Source organism: Nomascus leucogenys, chromosome 13 (genome assembly GCF_006542625.1).
Source record: "Nomascus leucogenys isolate Asia chromosome 13, Asia_NLE_v1, whole genome shotgun sequence".
Classification (NCBI taxonomy): Eukaryota; Metazoa; Chordata; class Mammalia; order Primates; family Hylobatidae; genus Nomascus; species Nomascus leucogenys.
The window spans coordinates 83,199,636-83,222,134 of NC_044393.1; the positions used below are offsets into that span (position 1 = coordinate 83,199,636).

A 22,499-nucleotide genomic window follows, 5' to 3' on the forward strand; every position below is an offset into this window, starting at 1 on the left:
TCCTCCTTTTTTGTTGCCTTTTGCCACCAGACCATAAACCTTTTGAATGCAGAGACTATCTTGTATGTATCTGTATCCCCATTAAATGCTTACTAAACAGTGATAGTGATATTTGTGAAATAATGAAAGACCCCCCCCATCAATTTTTCCTATTTCAGGATCATAATTAAACTTTGGTGGCTATGTTCATTCAATCAGTTAGCTACTATACGTGCTGAGATCTGGGAAGGCTAAAAAGACCATAATAGTCTGTACCTTTGAGAAGTTTATAATCTCATTAGAAAGATAAAAATGCACACATAAAATGTGAATAAAAATTGCCATATTATTATTTAGATGTCAAATAGAGTTTATATATTATATTACAGTCTTTATAAAAATACTTTGGCTTTATTTATAAAGTTTGTTCTTTTCTTTTTCCTGAGTGAATATCAATTGTTTTTTATGCCTTTTCCCCCTTTTTCTTTCTCTAGTACCAAAGAGAATTATTATAGATGTTTTAATCATCTAACATTTTTAACATCAATACAATTTTCTAATGACATTTCTTACCTAGGAAAGAGATTCTATACACAGACAGCATGAGGCAGCCCGGCAAGCTCTAATGGGAAGGATACGCCCTGATCACACACTCCTATTTCAAAGGTAGCAATTTATCACATGAGCAACTTTAGATTGATTTCCTAGTGTTCAAATAGTATCAAATGAATCCTAAATCATGAACATAAACAGAGACCTCTGTCCTAAAATGGACCCAGTGATTCAGCAGTAAACCCAGTTCTAGAAGTTGTATTTCCTTTTCATTTGTATACATTTTTAAAAGGCACAATGCTCATAGCTACTAGAAACTGATGATTTTTCAAAGATTGCAAAGAATATTTCTTTGCAAGAAGAAGATGGGTGATTAATCTGGAGTTGTGGCTTCACCACCTTTAACTATCGTCTATCCTTTCCCTTGCATGCTTGTTTTGGTTCTTTTTATTGTTTGTAATTTCAAGTTATCTGTTGAGGATCTTTAATCAATATAAATAAAATTACATTTTTGTTCACTTGTTTGCTGCCATGTCAAAACAGAGTGATTAATTTTCTTCATATTGGTAGGCTATCTTTGGATAGTCAGATTCAAAAGACAGGCTGTGTGATATATGCAAATTTGTATGGGGGGTTGGGAGGGTGGTGGCCAGGAGTGAGACACTGTCCCCCAGAGCAGCTGAAGCTGGGCCTAGGTGACCACTGCCCAGCGGAATGCCAGGCCTGTTCGAACACCCTGGACAGAGAAACTATGCAATTTTAAATATGAGTTCCAAATGGGTCATCACAAAGGCAGATAGATGCTTTGAATTTGCCTGCATTTATATGCAACTGGGCTGCTTTGCACATAGCAACTCTAGCAAGTCTGAAGCAGGGTTTATTCACGAAAAATGGCTAATGATTCTTATCTTTCAAGTCAGTCTGAGGGAACAGACTTGCATACAGCACATATGAATAGATGAAAAAGGATATTTTATGCTAGAGTTTAGTTGAACGTATAATGGTAGAATTTTTAGAAATATTTTACTTGGATACCATTTCAAAGCATTAGATTATAAATAAAGTTGGAAAACACCTATTTTTAACTTTTGTAGCAGTTGATATATTGCTAGCCCTTGCATAACAAATGGACTAGGGAATCTCCAGGAAGATAATTTGCCTATATTAGTACTTTAATGGCTCTGGAATATTCACAGCAATGAATATTTACTTAATCTTCAAATTAGAATGTAATGATGCCAGTGACTTAGACAAGCTCTGATGTGAATGTTTCTGAGTGGATACATTACATTATTTCACATAGATCTCATTGGCATTTGCGTTTATCTGGCATATTTAGGTATACATGTGTGTACACTTGGTATCTTTACAAAATCCTTTTTTTTTTTTTTTTAATTTCCAATTCCAGGGGTCCAGTACCAGCACCTCTCACCAGTGGTCTACACTATTATACAACTTTAGAAGAACTCCAGAAAAGTTTTGATCTTTGTGAAGACTATTTTAAACCTCCATTTGGACCATATCCTGAAAAGAGGTGAGTTGAGGAGTTTTGTTGGATGGAATTGGCTATTTTCTGCTGGTTAGTTAAAATGATGGTACTCATCTCTAGGCTTCAGAGAAATCCTAAAACTGGGAAGCAGGGCCCTAACTCCCGCTGTAGAATTTGAAGGGAGTAGACCATGCCCCTCTATGGAGGGCCCAGGCATATAACCTAGGTTCACCATTGGAAGCTTTTATCTGGGACTTTGAATCTTGAGGGAGTGATACAAAGACACAGGGGCAGTTAGAGGTTATTCAAGTCACCAGTCACAGAAGAACCGAGATTTCAGAGGAAGAGCACAGACATCCATTGTGGTAAGGCAGGCAATGATGTTCTGCTAATCTCTTCCTGTACTGTGATTCGGCTGTGTTCTTGGTTCCTAGCTTACCTTTGTTCCTGCCTCATTTTAAAGCCTGGTTCTCTAGTTTCCATTAATTTCATAAAGTACCCCATAGCCTTCCAATAATTCCCTTTTTAATATTCATCTTGGCCAAAGAGTGTCTGTATTCGCAACCAACCATTCTGATTAGTATGACGCTGTATTTCAAAATGTTTACCAATGGAAGTCCAATATACAAAAGGCCATTTCAGGGTCTCAGTGTTTATGTCATAGTGTGGCTCAAAAGCTGAAAATGTTTAGGCTGAGGGCCCCATATAGACCACAATAGAGCCTCCATTGCTGATTGTAGCACTGTGCTTTTGAGAACATTCTACTACATTTTGTTTCTCCTTCAGTTGCTCCTGTCACTGCAGCTGACCATCTCGCTGTAAGTCTTGAAAACAAATTTACACAAAGATCTGGCTGGTTGGGTCAATTGCCATCTACTACGGGGTGCCCCTCTTGGGTAGAGATCTCTAGCCAGGGCCCTCATAGTTTGCTGGCTGGTCTATAGATTGGCTGTGGCTATGTCAGTCACCTAGCCTTTAGCCAGTATTCTGTGGTCAGACCAGTGACAGCGAACCAGGTGGAAAACCCTTCAGAAGGGGGCCACGGGTATGGCAGTCTCTGTGGAGCATCCAAACGCATGGCAATGTAATGGACATACAATGTGACTGGGAAAAACTCACCAAAATGTGAACAGTGGATATTTCTCTAGAATTACCAGTTATTTTACTTTTCTTCTTTATCCTTTTTTCCTGTGACACCTAAATTATTTGCACAGGGATATATATTTTATTTCTGTATCCTAAAAAACTATTAAAAATCCCTAAGAATTTAATGAAATATTCAATAAATGAGAAAGTAAGAGGATTTACACCAAAATATTATGTTATTATCTTCTAGTGATAAGATTATGGCCAGTTTTTGTTTTTTTGTTCACCCCCTGTATTTTCAACAATGAGCATTTTTATAATTTTTGAAGCATTAGCATAACTTTACAAAGTTATTTTAGAAGTCTGTCACAGCAAAGGGATATTTTATGATGGTGATATATCATAATGAGAATGAAAACTTTTAAAATGAGCAGTGCTTTCCTTTATTTCTGAGTTTTATTTTTCTGACACTTGGGATTTCCTTCCATAAATTTGATGATGAAAAATAGCTGTCCCCTCTAAATGGTCCCCTCTCAGTCTGCACGTTTCACTAGAGATTAGAGACCCTAGCATTATAATTAGTTAATTAGCTTTCTGTAACCATGTTGAAACTGTGATCTCTGAGGATTTGTTTGAGCTCTGAATTGTTAGTACAGTGAGGTAGGCAGATGGGAATACAGCAAAAAAGAGAAAACAAAATGGCCTAATGGGCTGCAGTAGGTTTACACACCATCTCTTCCCATGGTAAAAGGGGTCAGGCCTGTGGCTCGTCTCACACTTCACCTGTGGTCATGCATGTGTCTTTTAACTCCACCACTTTCTTTCTTCTGACTTTCAAGGAGTGTTCATTTAATACTGTGACACAAAGGAAAAATAATTGTTGAAAGACAGAACTTGCTCTGTGATGCCTTTTTTGGTGTGTGTCTTAAATGCAGACATATTCTTTCCCAAAACATATGTGTTATGGTTTGAGCTGTCCCCCATTCCCCCAATTTCATATGTTGGAGTCCTGACCCCCAGGATCTCAGAATGTGACCTTATTTGGAAATAGGGCCACTGCAGATGTAATTTGTTAAGATGAGGTCATATTGGAGTAGGGTGGGCTCCTAAGCCAATAAGGCTGTCCTTGTAAACAGGAGAAATTTGGACACAGGCACACACATAGGGAGAATACCTTGTGATGAAGACTCAGATTGGGGTGATGGGGCAGAAGCCAAGGAGCACAAAAGCTTTGCCAGCAAACCACCGGAAGTGATGACAGAGGCCTGGAACAATTCTCCCTCACAGACCCTGGAAGGAATCAGCCCTGCTGACACCTTGATTTTGGACTTTAGGCCTCCATAACTGTGAGACAATCAATTTCCGTTGTTTAAGCCACTCAGTTCATGGTACCTTGTTATGGCAGCCGGAGCAAACTAATACGACCTGTATTAAAAATCCAGTGAAATTTTTCTTTTCACATTCTTTCTGTGTTGCCTTTAACATGCTACATAGTTATATGCTATGTATGTATTTAATTTATATGTTATACATATAACCTACTATTGTATGCACTATATCTTTATCACTTTGGGTTACTGCATGTTTCGCTAAAAGTTGGAAGAACATCTTTATGCATCTATCATTTGATAAAAAGCTCTATCCCATAAAACATAAATGCATCTACTGCTATATTTAGGACAAAAGACTCAGTCTAGTTATAAATCTAAAGAGAAGATCCCATGCATAGGTTAATAATGACACTTTCCCAATGCAGGAAGTAGAGGAGAGATTTGTCTGGTGACTGGAAGAGCCAGATGTTGGAAATATTGGCCTCAGTTTACCCTTCTCTAGAAAGTGCTTCTTGGGCAAGCTCAGTAAACCTAGATGGGAGCAAGAGATTGGGAAACAAGGTCTCCTAGGAGACTTTGCTCTGTATAAAGGAAGCCTAGGCCGTGTGCAGTGGCTCACACCTCTAATTCCAGTACTTTGGGAAGGCAAGGTAGAAGGATTGGATCATTTGAGCCCAGGAGTTCAAGACCAGCCTTGGCAATATAGTGAGACTCTGTTTCCACCAAAAAAGAAAAAGTAGCTGGGAATGGTGGTATGTGCCTTTCGTCTCAGCTACTCAGGAGGCTGAGGTGGGAGGATGGCTTGAGCACAAGAGGTCAAAGCTGCAGTGAGCCGTGATTGCACCATTGCATTCCAGCCTGGGTGACAGACCGTGTCTCAAATAGATAATTAAATTAAATTAAATTAAAGGGACATAACATTCTGGCATAGAATTCCAAAAGCTGTTGTCCAACAAAAAGAAGACAGTCCCAAGAACTCAGCCCAAGATGGTAAGATGGACCTCCTCCTTTGAGCAAGCAATTAGACTTCTCTGCCACTTGATAACAAGTAACTGACACTTCTAAGCAGAATCCTTAGTGTGCAGAGAGAGTGCCCCATCCCAGAATACCTTTATCTGGGAATGTTGGTGCCATGTAGCCCTAGCTGTAGTTGACAGACATCTGAGGTCCAAGTTGTAGGCAGGTGGCTATGCCCAGAAGCACGTGGGCTTTCCAGGAGAGCTGGGTTTGGATTCCCAAGTGCACCAGTGCTGTGGCCTCTGCTTGCCATTCAGACATAATACAGACAATGTGAGTGGTGCACATCAGCTGTGTCACCCTCAGTATGCCTATACCACCCCACTCCCTTACCTCCTGGGTCAAGGACAGGCCCAGATGATAGCTAATTGCACTATGTTTTTCAATACTAGAGCCCTGAACTCCTGGGGATATCTCATTAAGACTGGCTTCTACCCTTTTAATCTCTGCCACAGTCAATATCATCCTAGTAAACATAAATGCCTTCATTTAAATGGCAGGCTTTACCTTGTATAGACCCAATTGCATCAGCCTTTCCTATTGCCAGGTATGAATCTAAGTTAAATGTGGAGTGTGAACAAGTGGAGTTCAACTTGAACTTGATCCTAGAAATGTACTTCTTTGCTGGGATAGGGATCATAACATTGGAACTACAGAAAAGAAAGTATAATCACAGCCACGTACTAGGTTCTGCAGTGAAAAATTACCTATTAATTTTCAATGTTTTAGTCAACCTTTGGCCAAATCATGAAAAGACAGAACTATGAATACAAAGCTTAATATAATCAACTTTGACAGTGAAAAGCAGACCTGTAATGACAAAATTTAGGAGATAGAGGTGGAGGGTCAATTTTATTATCTGTTGTTAATGAAAGAAGAAATGTAGTTTTAAAATATGATATATGAAGATGCAGATCTGACAGATGGAAGAACTGAGAATAGTGATAGAACTATGTAGGGGGAGTGTTATAAAGTGAGTTAAGTTCTTCCGTATCATAGCAGAAATCCTATCTATTAAAAGATATGTTTAAAATTTATGTCAGGCCTGGGTGGTGTGGCTCATGCCTGTAATCCCAGCACTTTGGGAGGCCCAGGAGGGTAGATCACTTGAGGTCAGGAGTTCAAGACCAGCCTGGCCAACATGGCAAAAATCCATCTCTACTAAAAATACAAAAATTAGCCAGATGTGGTGGTGCGCACCTGTAGTCCTAGTTACTGAGGAGGCTGAGGCAGGAGAATCAGTGAAACCCAGGAGGCAGAGGTTGCAGTGAGCCAGGATGGTGCCACTATACTCCAGCCTGGGTGACAGACAGAGCCTCTCTGTATAATTTGACTTAATTTTAACTATATAGAGAGAGCAGGTTGATTAAAATGTTAATGATAAATTTTTGGAGAGTTGAGTAAAACTTTGTCTAGGTCCAAATCAAATTTAAAAGAAAAACAGCAAGCTTTATACAATACAACAAAAGGGTTAATATTCAATATGTAAAGAGTTCAGACAAATTGGCAAGAAAAACGGTATGGTCCTCAACAGATAAATGAGCAAAAGACATACACAATTCACAAAAGGAGTGTGGGGAGGAGCTAATGAATAAATATAAAAAATAATGTTTAATCTTGCTTGTGATTAGAAAGCAATTTTAAATAATATGACACTTTTTGCTTGTTGAATTAGCAAAACTGATTTTTTAAAATTATTTTTTAAATGGTGCAAAGAGAAAGATACTGCTGGAGAGCCCAGATTTTGTTGGGAGATAAAATTTCATAATCTTTTGGGGAGCAATTAGGAAGTTTATAGCAAAATCCTAAATAATATATTTACTATTGACCTAGTTATCCTGCTTCTGGGAATTGATACTGTCTTAGACCATTCAGGCTGCTATAATAAAATACCATAGACTGCGTAGCTGATAGACAACACACATTTATTTCTCCCAGTTCTGGAGGCTGGGAGTTTAAGATCAAAGTGCTGGCAGATTCGGTGCCTGGTCAGGTCCCACTTCCTGGTTTCCAGATGCCATCTTGTGGCGTTGTGTAGATGTGCCCTCTACACAATGGAAGGGGTGAGGGAGCTCTCTGGAGTCTTAAATAAGGGCACTAATCCAACATGAGGGCCCCACCCTCATGACCTAAGCACCTCCTGAAGGCCCCACCTCCTAATGTCATCACCTTGGGGATGAGAATTTCAACATAGGAATTTGTGGGGATGCAAACATTCAGACCCTAGCAGATACTAATAAATTAACATGTGGAAAATCATCATATGCAAAGATATTCATTATGACAGAAAAACTTGGAAATAACCTGAATGTCCAGAAATAACAGAATGCTCAAATAAAGCATGAAGCATATACTTGATGGACTATTATGCAGCAGTTAAAGATCAGGGTTCAGAAAACTATTGATAACTTAAAACTGTTCACTGAAAATGTGCACAATTACATAAAACAAAAAGAGCCAAATGGTAAGAGTGGCTTTCTATGCGTGATTTTCCTTTTTCCTTCTAGTTTTCTGTATTTTCTAAATTGTCTATAATGCGTATGATTTACTTTTATAATGAGAAGCAATTAGTGAACTTTATTTTTAGGAAATTAATTCAGTGGATAAAGATAAGTCAATCCAAAACAATTGAACTGAAGTATGAATGTGTATGGGATATGAGAAGCAGAGTTACGAAGCTAGTGGATCTTGTGTAACACTTAACCACATGCCAGTTTCCATTCTGGGAATGTGACATATGTTATCTCAACACACACACACACACACACACACACACACACACACACAAATTTATAACTACTACCCGGCGAGAAAAAAAATGCTGTCATTTTCCTCATTTTAAAAATGTGACAACTGAGGCAAGTTAATTAGTTGGTAAAAGGACTTGAAGCTATCAAGTCTCAGAGCTGAGGTCTGAACCAAAGCCAAAAGTCTTGAATCTTTGTGCTAAGCCACTTGGCTACACTGTCTACAAGACTTAGAATTTAACTGAAGGAAGAAGACATGTATAGAGAAACACCAATGACATAGGCACGTCTGTGATGAATGAAAGACAATTAGTTCAGACATATTTTTTGTCTGACTTCCATTATTTTCTACCAGAGGTTTCTTTTTTCTTCCCAAACTACCCCTTATTTGCTAAAGCTCCCCAAGATATGCCAGCATCTCTGACAGATAATTCACATTCTCTGTGGCTTTCTAAAGAAAAATTATTAAACTTTAAAAAATGGGAAGGCCCTATATTTGCATTTCAACTCTATGTCTGAGGGGTTTGCCTACATTTATACCTGTTGTTTTTTTTTTCTTTTTTGACACTTGCTGTTAACTAGAAATCTTTCTGTGTGTGCATGGGGGATGAGGGGATCTTTTTGCTTGGTCTCAGCATGATTCCTTGCCAAGGTCCTACCAATGACTGAGGGCATCCAGTGATGAGACAGCTGGGGAGGTCAAGAGCACAATCTATAAATATTTCAATCAGCCACCATCTGGTCCTGGGGTCATTGGCTGGTGAGATCCAGAAACATGGGCCAGAACAAGCCCCCTGTCGCCTGGGTCAAAAGAGACACACGTCACTTGGGTTATGGCGCCCTCTTCCCAAGTCATAGTGGTATAAAACTCCAGGCCTCATGCTTCCCTGCTCCTACCTTTTCAGTAGTTCAATTATCCTATTCCCACCCCCGAACCTTCCCTTAAAAAGTCTACTCCTGGCCAGGTGTGGTGGCACATGCCTGTAATCCCAGCACTTTGGGAGGCCGAGGCGGGCGAATCACCTGAGGTCAGGAGTTTGAGAACAGCCTGGCCAACATGGAGAAACCCCGTCTCTACTAAAAATACAAAAAATTAGCTGGGCATGGTGGTGTGTGCCTGTAATCCCAGCTACTCGGGAGGCTGAGGCAGGAGAATGGCTTGAACCGGGGAGGCGGAGGTTGCAGTGAGCTGAGATGGCACCATTGCACTCCCTCTTGGGCAACAAGAGCGAAACTCTGTCTCAAAAAAAAAAAGTCTACTTCTTGTCTTTTTCCAGTTAGTTTTCCAAGCCAGCATCTTTCTATCATTCCTGAAATTTACTTTGACTGAGAAGAATTCCAGAGCCATTAAGTTGGAGAAGAGAAGCCTGTCTCCCAGTGATGCCCTTCAGATGTCACGATGGTCCCTCTGCTGAGAGCATTCTCCTTCCTCCCCTCCAGTTTCAACCTTCACCCCACCTTCCCCCTTTTCTAGCTAATTCATCTCTCATGTCTTAACTAAAATGGCACTTCCTCAAGGAGAGCTGCCCTGGTATGCCTAATGTATCATCTTACAGCATTTGTGTTTTCCTTCATATCTCAGTTTTTGTAAAGCACGTGTGTGATTAGATACACCCCCCAGTCTGTAAGCTGGACAGGGCAGGTCCAGATCTCGTGTTCACTGCTACATCCCCTGAACCTCCTCAGTGTTAGAATTGAGAATGACTTGATAAATGAGTGACAGAAAAGGGTTAAGAGTGTAAACAATCTTTGGGGTCCCAAGGTGGGAGATGGGGACTGCACTGGTCAGGGAGAGGGGAGAGGATCATGTCCACCTTTCTGTCAGGTGGAATTAAAGCTGTCCCCCTTGCTGAGTCAGGGACTACTCATGGCATGACTTCAATGTTTAGTGAGGAAATTTCACTCAGTAAATTTCTCCTGCCTTCTTGCATAGGCCTGAAATCTGCCATGAAAGCTGCATTCTTTTAAGACGTTGGCCCTTATTAAAAGGCAAGATTTATCCAAAACGTAATGCCTTAAATATCAACCATTTTCGTGTGATCAATTTCAGATTCTCCAGTGACAGCAAACGTGGTGGGGATGAGGCACAGTGGTAGAAGTGCCTGTAAACAAGGTTCAGCTGCTTACCAGGGCTTTGCAGGACGAGCTCCCCTGGTAGCGCTGCCTCCCTGGAAGGGAGTGAAGAAACAGGTGAATCCCAAAGGAGACAAACCTGGCGGTAGGAAGTGTTTGGGCTCAGAAGCAGGGATTGCAGGTGCCCAATCATACCTGAACATTATCCTAAAAATGGAAATGAGTGTGGGGCATAGTGGCTTACACTTGTAATTCCAGTACTTTGGGAGGCCGAGGCCGGCAGATCACCTGAGGTCAGGAGTTCAAGACCAGCCTGGCCAACATGGCCTAACCCCGTCTCTACTAAAAATACAAAAATTAGCCAGGCAATGGTGCATGCCTGTGGTCCCAGCTACTAGGGAGGCTGAAGCGGGAGAATCACTTGAACCCAGGAGGTGGAGGTTGCAGTGAGCCCAGATTGTGCCACTGCCCTCCAGTCTGGGCGACAGAATAAGACTCTGTCTCCAAAAAAAAAAAAAAAAAAAAGGAAACGAAATCACAGTCCCCAAAACCTATGCCCAGTGTGAGGTCCAGATCAGGCCACCTACCGTGGTTTTGTTTCTCTATCCTTGAAATAAAATCCTAGAGATTAGGATCTGTGCCTTACTTATCTTGTTTTATACTCCAGCACTTATCATGATGTCTTGCTCTTAGTAAATACTCAGCCATGTCTTGTATAATGGATGAGACATTTATGCTAATGTGTACAGTACCTATTATACTTTAAGATATGTCAGCTGCTATGTAGCACCTGCTATAGACACTGTTGAAAACTAGCTCAACACAAGACATGTCCACTAACTACTGTGGACTTGATAAAGGTAACCCAGTGACGTCATAAGCATAGATCGTGTGGCCATTAGTAGCGAATAGTTTGCATCTCAAAAAGATCTTTGATTTTTCATTTTTTCAGTGGGAAGGATTCCTTGGTTTCCATGAAATGTTCATTGTTTCGGTTCTGTCCGTGGTCAAAAGAATTGCCTTTCCAGCCTCCAGATGGGAGCATTTCTTCATGCCTAGGATCAGAAGACAGTGACAGTGAGACTGGAGAGACCCTGAAAGGTATGAGTTAGGCCAAGCACGGTGGCTCATGCCTGTAATCCTGGCACTTTGGGAGGCCGAGGCGGATGGATCTCCTGATGTCAGGAGTTCGAGACCAGCCTGGCCAAAATGGTGAAACCCCCATCTCTACTAAAAATACAAAAAATTAGCCAGGTGTGGTGGTGGGCACCTGTAATCCCAGCTACTCGGGAGGCTGAGGCAAGAGAATTGCTTGAACCCAGGAGGTGGAGGTTGCAGTGAGCCGAGATCACACTACTGCACTCCCGGGTAACAAGAGCAAAACTCCATCTCAAAAAAAAAGGTATGAGTTGTTTTACATATGGTACTATAAATATAAGTTATATATATTTATATTTGTTTATATATGTTTCCCACTGTCTTTTTATTGATCCTGATTTTTGAAAATTAAATGAGAGTATTGAGTCAGAATCTCCCTCTAAGGTAGAGTGTTATTTTGTTGCCTATTGTTATAGGTGAAAAACAAAGTTGAGAAAGGTGGGGAATCCACCCACGGTCACTTAGCTACTTTGAGTAGAAGCTGCTGCACTGTCCACCTGGCCACATTATCTGCAGGGGTCTGGGGCAAGGACCACATGCTCTTTGGAAGAGGCTTTGGTGAGGTAGACTCCATTCAATGAAGGTGAAGGAAAGCATGGAGGCTTTGAGTTACAGTCCAGTCTTCACTGTGGCGGTTTGGCAGAATTCTGACGGCTTAAGGCCTGAAGGATCTGGCCCAGCCCCCCTTCACCTCCTTTTTGCCCCTAGATCCCAAACACACATGTGAACATGCATGTCCAGGCAGAGGCAGAACGGCCATTGCATTTTTCTCTCTGGGCTCCGCGGCAGTGTTCACAAATGACACTGAGTAAAGCCCTTGAACAGGGTGGGGAAAACAAAGGACTGGAGGTGAAAATGGGAATGGGAGAGAATAATCTGGGTGTCAATAGGAAAGGTGGGGCTCTGTGAGTAGCTGATAGAGGAATGAAGTGAATGGGGAGAACTCTCTAATGCATGGAGGCTAGGAGAGAGCCACCATTTGTAGTCTTGAGGGGATATTTTGCCTGAACCCTGCTTGCTCAGGTGACCGGAGGAACTAGCAAGATAATACAGACCTCTTAATTTGCCTGGCATGAGAAGACACAATAGATACTGTCTCCAAAAGGAAGGGATTACTGAAGCAGGCATCTTCTAAGCAATGTGAGGGTGGACTCCCCTTCGCTGCAGTGGTATTCAGGATAGCTGGCTGGAATAAGATATTTTCAAGGATTTGACTCATGCAGGACACAAGCAATAAGGATGAGAGTTCTAACACCAAAGCTCCAGGAAGTAATTCCAAATTCTCATGGCCTTCATGTCAGCTCGCAGGAAGTGGGAAATGTTCTAGGAATTCCGTAAAGGCTGGGACCTGCCACTCCAGGGCCCGAGGGAACCAGGAGTTCTGGACCAAACATAGCACCAAGGCTCATCACAGTTCTAGCTTCTCATAGGACAGTGTTCATGGACCATCCCCATCTCATTTCCTCCCCCTGCCTGTATCCTTCCTTAAATGGGATGCTTAGGGTCAAATACCGCATTCTAAACCATCTGGCCAGAGCAAAGTGGGGCTGTTATCAGTGGTGTGGTACAGTAGAAAGACATTAGATTAGGAATCAGAAGACCTGTGTTCTAATTCCATTTCTCTACTCGCTGGCTGCACAATATTTGGCAAATCAGTTAACATTTGAGCCTTGAGAATAATAACATAATATCTGTCCTATAATAATATGGTATTATCATATATAACTATATATTATTGTAACATAGATATGCATATTATAATATATAATATCGAGCCAGATAAGATGAGTTTATGGTACAAGTAAGAAGTAAATTGCTAGACACCTGCTAGATATTGTGCTTGTAAGTTTGTATACACATAGCAGAAGACTGTGTTGGTGTACTTTACGGATGCTTTCTGTAGATTCATTTTGTTCCTTTGAATGGGCCACACTTTTCTGTTTCTTTGTATGCCTTTGCTCTTTTGTTGAAAATTGGGCATTTGAAAAAACAGCTACCTCTCCAAGGCTGCAGACTAGCTCAGTGCTGCAGAGGACTAATTAGTGGCGCGTGTTCTAAGCCTAGGATCAGGCTTGCATGCAGGCTTCACATCTTTGCAGGCCTTTCCTGGGTATGCATTTTCCCTGGGCTTGTGTGTGTGCCTTTTTCCCAGTTCCCCAGTAGACACAGTTGCTTTTAAATGTTTTAATTTTCTTAGGAGTCTCACCCCTGCTGCTTGTTGGGGCTTTAGCTGTTCTATTGTATCCCTCAATTAGTAGTCCCCGTGTGATTTTCATGAGTCATCCCCACTGCTCCTGTGGCTTCTCCTCGTTTGAGATCCCAGCTATGCCTGTTTGGGCCATTTGAACTCTGAGTCAGATGACACAGAGACCAATCAGGCAGCTGCCAAACAGGTCAGAACTTTGCAAATTAGATCTGCCCACTCTCTCTGGCTTATAGAAGGGTACTGGGGACCTGACTGCACTTGCCCCAAATCACACTGCAATGTGCTGGAGTGAGGCGGGGCAAGGGCGGGTGAAAGCACCATGACGTTTCCTACCATTTGAATGTGGCTTTTCCTGGACTAGGCATTTGTTTGGTTGCTGTAGATATTTGACTGGTTCCAGAGTTTCTATAAAGTTATTTTAGACAGTCTCTAGCTGTTTATTTAATGTTTCTATGGGACAATAAGGGCCTGGAAGTTCTGAGTCTGCCATTTTGCTGATATACTGTGGTGGTTTTCTTAGCAACTATATCATACTGCTAGCTCTGGGTCAAACTCTCATGTCTTTTTTTACATGAACTGTCAAACTAGGTCTCCATCATCCCATATATGTGAAGTTGATTTTTTTTTTTACATAAATGTAACTTTTGTTTTCATCTTTTTATCATTTTGGTTTGGCCCTACATTCCAGCTCAATTAGATCATTTTGTATCTGATTAATCTCCCATATTCTCTATTTTATAGATTTTTGAAATCTATAAAACCAACAAGCATGTGACCTCTGCCTGTGTCATAGTCACTGTCAACAATAGGACTCAGGACTCAGCCGAGTGTAGTGTCACATGGCAAGTCTCAAGTCTCTGCAGACTTAATTTCAGGGAAAGTCCACTTTCCCTGAAAGTAACACTACTATGTGACTACTAGTCAAATCTCTGTAGTGTAACCACATGAGAAACGTTGATAAGTGCCCTGTAGAAATCAAGATACATTGTATCAGTGGTATTTTCTAACTCACAAGTCAGCAACCTTTCTGTAAAGGACCATACAGTAAATGCTTTTGGCTTTGTGGGCCATGTGGGCTCTTGTGCAACCTCTCAACCCTACCATTGTAGCGTGAGAACAGCTATAAACAATGTGCAAATGAATGGGTACAGGATGTGTTCCAATACAATTTTATTTACAAATGAAATAAAATTTACAAATCTGGCTGCAGGCCCGATTTGGCCTATGTGCCATAGTTTATTGACCCCTGCCTAAATAAAAGGGAAATTAAGTTACTTTCAAGTAAATTTTATTTGCAAACCCCTTCAACACTCATCATTCGCTGTAGTATTTTATAAATACACAACCATATTTGCTAAGATTTAAAGTCAATGTGGTTGGGCGCAGTGGCTCATGTCTGTAATCCCAGCACTTTGGGAGGCTGAGGTGGGCAGATCACTTGAGGTCAGGCATTCGAGACCAGCCTGGCCAACATGGCGAACCCTGTCTCTACTAAAAATACAAAAAGTAGCCGGGTGTGTTGGCCTGCGCCTGTAATCCCAGCTACTCAGGAGGCTGAGGCAGGAGAATCACTTGAACCCGGTAGGCAGTGGTTGCAGTGAGCCGAGATTGTGCCACTGCACTCCAGGCTGGGTGCCAAAGTGAGACTCTGTCTCAAAAATAAATAAAAATAAAGTCAAATATACTGGTTTGTAAACCTTTATTCCTATTTTTTTAAATGGCAATATTATTTGTCTCCAACACTGTTGTCACTGTGAACGAATTTCTAAGGCTGGATACTCTAAAACTGCTTCCATAAGCAATTCCAGCACCCTGAGATGTAAGTTAGCTGGTTGTAGGACTTGAACGGATTGAAAAAGGAGGCCTGCTCCTCTACTGTCTGCTTTCTTCTCAACATTTGCTTTGCTCTTTCCTGTTTAAAAAATATCCCCATGGAGAAAAACAAAACCCAGCAAACAAGGAAGGGCTGGACGCAGTGGCTCACGCCTGTAATCCCAGCACTTTGGGAGGCCAAGGCGGGAGGATCACCTGAGGTCAGCAATTCGACATTAGCCTGGCCAACATGGTGAAACCACATCTCTACCAAAAATACAAAAATTAGCCAGGTGTGGTGGTGGCATATGCCTGTAATCCCAGCTACTCAGGAGGCTGAGGCATGAGAATCATTTGAACCCGGGAGGTGGAGGTTGCAGTGAGCTGAGATTGCACCACTGCACTCCAGCCTAGGTGACAGAGCGAGACCCGGTCTCAAAAAAAAAAAAAAAAAAAAAGAGTTTTTTTTCTTTTCTTTTGCTGATAACAATATCCTCTCAAACAATGTCTTATTTTTTTCTTTGAATATGTCCTAAAAAGGTCAATGTCCCCTTTGACTTTTCATTGGTTTGGTTTGGCCAATAGATCCAGTCTTCATAGTCCTATCCATCATTTCTGTTTCTCTCACTCTCTATAGAATCCTCTGCTTTACTTTCTCAATCCTTGCTACTCTGCTTTCTTACCAGTGAGAATTCTGCTTCTTCTATGGCCACCATGCCTCTACCTTTCCTCTGTCTCTTCTAAACTCCTCCTGCTTCCCACAGTCCCTGGAGAAACCGACATCCGGATGTCTTCCTGCTTGGTGAGCAGACCAATCTTTAGAGGGCATTAAATGAAGCTTCTATAGGAAGAACTTCACTTCACTGTGTGTGTGTGTGTGTGTGCGTGTGTGCGTGTGTGCGTGTGTGCGTGCATGTGTATGACTGTGAAACAGTACTGTGTGGAGCATTGTTACAGAAGGCATGAGCAGGTGGAAGAATCACTAGTGACTGCTTGCTGTAGCATCCTCTGGTCATTGGGCAACTCTATACAACCTAAGGCTTGTTCAACCATGTACATGCTATATTCTGACCTCATCCACTATTGCTCTTCCTTGAATGTCATTTCTTTTTTTTGGCCTCAAGTGATCCACTCACCTTGACCTCCCAAAGTACTGCAATTATAGTGTAAGCCACTGCACCTGGCCTCATTTATTTCTTATAGTTTGTCATGAACGAATTCTAGAAATTGTTCTGGTGCTTACATCATGCAACACTTTCTTTGTACCAAGTAACCAAGGGATTAACTATCTTTTTTTCTGAATGTTTTACAGCACTACCTATACAATCATTTTCACATGAAAAAGAGTCTCACCAACACAGACAACACTCGGTCCCAGTCATCAGTCGCCCGGGTTCCAACGTCAAACCCACTCTCCCTCCAATCCCTCAGGGCCGCAGGTAGACTAGCACTTGATGTCTGATCCTAACATGGAAAACCTGCTCTGCTGATGTCAAATTCCTTGCCTTACCTGGCCATGGGTCCAGCTGTTTCTCACTCAACCCATTACCCACGGAAGAATGTTCTACCTGCCTTAATTCTCTCAATCATTTTCTTTTGTGATTCTTTGGCTGGTGTCTTTTGGTTTTTTAATTAAAAAATTCTTTCTTAAATTATTTTTAAAGATGAGGTTTTTTGTTAAATGTGAGTTATTCTTAGCTTTTAAAAATGTCATTTCATTTTTTTTCTATAGCTATAAATAATTTTTTCCAGCTGCTCCCTGCTCAGAAATATCAGATGGGAAAATCTCCCAAGATCTCTGCACTGCAATACACAGAGTGGCTTTCTGATATAACCAACTGGGATTGTGCTCTTAAAATTTCAATATGTCCATTTACAACATTCCTGTATGCTCTAGAGGATTGATTTATTTTCTTCTGATTATGAAAAGATTGCAGAGTTCCATTTAACTTGTCACCAACATGGTATCGACTGTATCTCTCATAAGGAATTAATGTAATTTTGGGGGGTTCTTGACTTGCTTTAGCAACATGAAAGAATAAAGAGTAACAGTTGATTCTTTTATTTCACCCTTCTTTGACTCTGATTAGGGACTGCTTGTGATTAGATATACTTTTAGACAACTTTCATCATCTTTCTGGTTTCACTCCTTGTCTTAAAAAGAAAAACCTCCACTGAGCAGTTATAGACAAGGCTGGTATTCTGCTAATATGTGCCAGTAAGGCTATCCTGACTGTTAAAACTTTGAGATACATTCCTTTGTACTGGTAAATGGTCTTTTCTCCGATTACTCTGTGCATGATGACTAGTGAAAAGAGAAGCCTCCACATAGTACTATACTCATTGTTAAATATTTTGAATATCAGACTCCTCTAATGACTTTCCTTTTTAAAATATCAAAACCCCTTTTAATAATCCTCTTCCCTGTGACAAATTTGGCTGTAACACAATTTGCTGTTGGCTCTTGTCCTCCCCCAGTCCTGCTCTCAAACAGGAGCTGATTAAAGTTGTTTTCTTGGGGTTGGTGAGGGTGGAGCAGGGGGACCATGAAGGAGATGACCAGGTTGGGCAAGGAAATCGGAGGAGTCTTTTTTTTTTTTTTTTGAGACGGAGTCTCGCTCTGTCGCCCAGGCTGGAGTGCAGTGGCACAATCTCGGCTCACTGCAACCTCCGCCTCCCGGGTTCACGCCATTCTCCTGCCTCAGCCTCTCCGAGTAGCTGGGACTACAGGCGCTCGCCACCACGCCTGGCTAATTTTTTGTATTTTTAGTAGAGACGGGGTTTCACTGTGGTCTCGATCTCCTGACCTCGTGATCCGCCCGCCTCGGCCTCCCAAAGTGCTGGGATTACAAGTGTGAGCCACCGCGCCCGGCCCAGAGGAGTCTTTTCTGGAGAAGTGGGGAGGAAGAGGGTGTGTTGCTGTATTCCAAGAATCTTCAAGAATAGTTTAACTTTCACAAGTATCATCTAATCTTTAAAAAGAATTATGAAATATTTTAGGGACAATAGAAAATATGAAAATAATAGTTCTGATCTAAGACAGCATGGCAGAGCTGCACATTTCCTGGTTTTTCTCACCGAATACAGCTAAAACCCTGAACATTATAGCTCAACCTCTGAGAGGTCAAAAGAAGGCAGATGGGCTATGGATCTCAGAGCCCGAGTAACAACTTGGTGGTGAATCCTCTGAGTTTGGTTTTCCTCATATATCGTAAACTGGATGCTAGAGAAACTAAAATTCAAAGACACTAATGGATACATCAACAAAAGCCCCAGCGAAAGCCCACTCTCTCCAGCCAAAGGACTAGGAAAGGGACAATCTCAAAAGATAGAAAACTTTTGATCATGGTGTATAAGCTTTTTGATGTGCTGCTGGATTCGGTTTGCCAGTATTTTATTGAGGATTTTTGCATCGATGTTCATCAAGGATATTGGTCTGAAATTTTCTTTTTTTGTTATGTCTCTGCAAGGCTTTGGTATCAGGACGATGCTGGCCTCATAAAATGTGTTAGGGAGGATTCCCTCTTTTTCTATCAATTGGAATAGTTTCAGAAGGAATGGAACCAGTTCCTCCTTGTACCTCTGGTAGAATTCGGCTGTGAATCCATCAGGTCCTGGACTCTTTTTGGTTGGTAAGCTATTGATTATTGCCACAATTTCAGATCCTGTTATTGGTCTATTCAGAGATTCAACTTCTTCCTGGTTTAGTCTTGGGAGGGTGTATTTGTCGAGGAATTTATCCATTTCTTCTAGATTTTCTAGTTTATTTGCATAGAGGTGTTTCTAGTATTCTCTGATGGTAGATTGTATTTCTGTGGGATTGGTGGTGATATCCCCGTTTTCATTTTTTATTGCATCTATTTGATTCTTCTCTCTTTTCTTCTTTATTAGTCTTGCTAGTGGTCTATCAGTTTTGTTGATCTTCTCAAAAAACCAGCTCCTGGATTCATTAATTTTTTGAAGGGTTTTTTGTGTCTCTATTTCCTTCAGTTCTGCTCTGATTTTAGTTATTTCTAGCCTTCTGCTAGCTTTTGAATGTGTTTGCTCTTGCTTTTCTATTTCTTTTAATTGTGATGTTAGGGTGTCAATTTGAGATCTTTCCTGCTTTTTCTTGTGGGCATTTAGTGCTATAAATTTCCCTCTACACACTGCTTTGAATGTGTCCCAGAGATTCTGATGTGTTGTGTCTTTGTTCCCGTTGGTTTCAAAGAACATCTTTATTTCTGCCTTCATTTCATTATGTACCCAATAGTCATTCAGGAGCAGGTTGTTCAGTTTCCATGTAGTTGAGCGGTTTTGAGTGAGTTTCTTAATCCTGAGTTCTAGTTTGATTGCACTGTGGTCTGAGAGACAGTTTGTTATAATTTGTGTTGTTTTACATTTGCTGAGGAGAGCTTTACTTCCAACTATGTGGTCAATTTTGGAATAGATGTGGTGTGGTGCTGAAAAAAATGTATATTCTGTTGATTTGGGGTGGAGAGTTCTGTAGATGTCTATTAGGTCCACTTTGTGCAGAGCTGAGTTCAATTCCTGGATATCCTTCTTAACTTTGTCTCGATGATCTGTCTAATGTTGACAGTGGGGTGTTAAAATCTCCCATTATTATTGTGTGGGAGTTTAAGTCCCTTTGTAGGTCACTCAGGACTTGCTTTATGAATCTGGGTGCTCCTGTATTGGGTGCATATATATTTAGGATAGTTAGGACATGAACAGACACTTCTCAAAAGAAGACATTTATGCAGCCAAAAAACACATGAAAAAATGCTCATCATCACTGGCCATGAGAGAAATGCAAATCAAAACCACAGTGAGATACCATCTCACACCAGTTAGAATGGCCATCATTAAAAAGTCAGGAAACAACAGGTGCTGGAGAGGATGTGGAGAAATAGGAACACTTTTACACTGTTGGTGGGACTGTAAACTGGTTCAACCATTGTGGAAGTCAGTGTGGTGATTCCTCAGGGATCTAGAACTAGAAATACAATTTGACCCAGCCATCCCATTACTGGGTATATACCCAAAGAACTATAAATCATGCTGCTATAAAGACACATGCACACATATGTTTATTGCGGCACTATTCACAATAGCAAAGAGTTGGAACCAACCCAAATGTCCAACAACGATAGACTGGATTAAGAAAATGTGGCACATATACACCATGGAATACTATGCAGCCATAAAAAATGATGAGTTCATGTCCTTTGTAGGGACATGGATGAAACTGGAAAACATCATTCTCAGTAAACTATCGCAAGGACAGAAAACCAAACACTGCATGTTCTCACTGATAGGTGGGAATTGAACAATGAGAACTCATGGACACAGGAAGGGGAACATCACACTCCAGGGACTGTTGTGGGTTGGGGGGAGGGGGGAGGGACAGCATTAGGAGATATACCTAATGCTAAATGACGAGTTAATGGGTGCAGCACACCAACATGGCACATGGATACATATGTAACAAACCTGCACATTGTGCACATGCACCCTAAAACCTAAAGTATAATTTAAAAAAAAAAAGATAGAAAACTTTTAGACAATAGCTGCACCACTCCAGCCAAACACCATGGATTAAACTATGCTCCCTACCCTGTGAGCCAAGGCTCTCAACCTCTTCTGGCTGTAACAAGGTTCTCCTCCTTCTCTCTGCTAGGATAGTATCAGAGAAGGTGTTGTGGAGAGCCAGGACTTTAACCACTGCCCAATATTAATGAGAATGCCCTCCCACAATGTCATTGAAAGCCACTTGGGGGCCCTGGACCTAATCCTCACCTGGTAATAATGAGGAACCTCTTTTCCTTCCCACTGGAGAGTATCAGAAAAGGTCTCATGGAGAGCCAGGACTCTCACCATCAACCCATGTCCCTGCAGTGTCAGTGGAGGCCATGTGAAGAGCAGTGACAAGGTGCCTCTCCCCCTCCCAGTGAGGGTGGTTCATTTGAGGCCTCGTGGGGACCCTAAACTTCTACCCCAAAGCATTAATGAGGCATCACTGCCCTCTTTCCCACCCTGGGTGTCAACAGAGGCCAAGTGGAGAACTTGGACTTCTCTATCTGCCAGTCATGAGTCAGTGCCTTTCTGCCCCACTGGTATGGTGTCAGAAACGTCCTACTGAGATAACAGATTGAAATAAGATCTGAAGTCTCATTAACACACTATCCAAACTGTCTAAGATATAATTAAACCACTCACCATATCAAGAATTAGGAAAATGTCAACTTGGATAAGAAAAGACCATCAATATATGCCCACACCAAAATGACACAGATGTTGGAATTATCAGGTAAGGATCTTAAAGTAGCAATCATAAAAATGCTTCAACAAGCAATTAGGAACATGACTGAAACAAATGAAGAGATAGATAATTTCAGCAAAGAAAGAGAAAACTATAGCAAAGAACAGTAGATATAAAGAAGAACCAAAAGGAAATTTTATGACTAAACAGTACAATCACTGAAATTTTAAAACTCATTGGATGAGCACAAGAGTGAAATACAGAGGACAGAGGAAAAAAACTTAATGAACCTTAAGACAGAAGAATTGAAATTACCCAATCTGACCAACAGAGAGAAGATAGACTGAAAAACAATATGAGTCCCAGGGATGTGTAGGACTATGTGAAAAGATCTAATGTTTGTGTCATTGGAGTCTAGAAGGAGTACAAAAAGAGTGTGAGAGTGAAAAATATTTTTTAAAAAAATGATCCCAAATCTCTAAATTTGGCAAAAGCCAAAAACCTACAAATCCAAGAAGCTGAGTGAATCCTAAACAGGATAAAGCCAAAGAAATTCACAAGACACATAATAATCACACTACTGAAAACCAAAAACAACACAAAATCTTAAAGCAATGAGAGGGAAATTATATCTTAATTATAGGGGAAAAAACAAATGATAGTGGACTTCTCATCAACAACCATGGAAGTGGTATATTTTGAAGTATTCAAAGAAAAGAACTGTCAACTTACAATTCTATATTCAGTGGAAATGTCCTTCAGGTATGAAGGAGAAATCAGGACATTCTCAGATGAAAGAAAACAAAAA

The 22,499-nt window shown here is 41.1% G+C and overlaps 1 protein-coding gene across 1 annotated transcript in view; it reads left to right on the top strand.

The window, feature by feature from the left end:
• The window catches only part of LRGUK (leucine rich repeats and guanylate kinase domain containing), a 139,727-nt gene extending 122,213 nt beyond the window's left edge, over positions 1-17,514 (top strand). Inside the window, exons 17-20 of the mRNA XM_003261359.4 lie at positions 557-645; positions 1,940-2,065; positions 11,227-11,375; positions 16,763-17,514. Of these exons, the coding sequence (XP_003261407.1) occupies positions 557-645; positions 1,940-2,065; positions 11,227-11,375; positions 16,763-16,893 (495 nt within the window). The 3' untranslated portion in view covers positions 16,894-17,514. The remainder of the gene's footprint in view (positions 1-556; positions 646-1,939; positions 2,066-11,226; positions 11,376-16,762) is intronic.
• Positions 17,515-22,499: the final 4,985 nt, after the last annotated feature.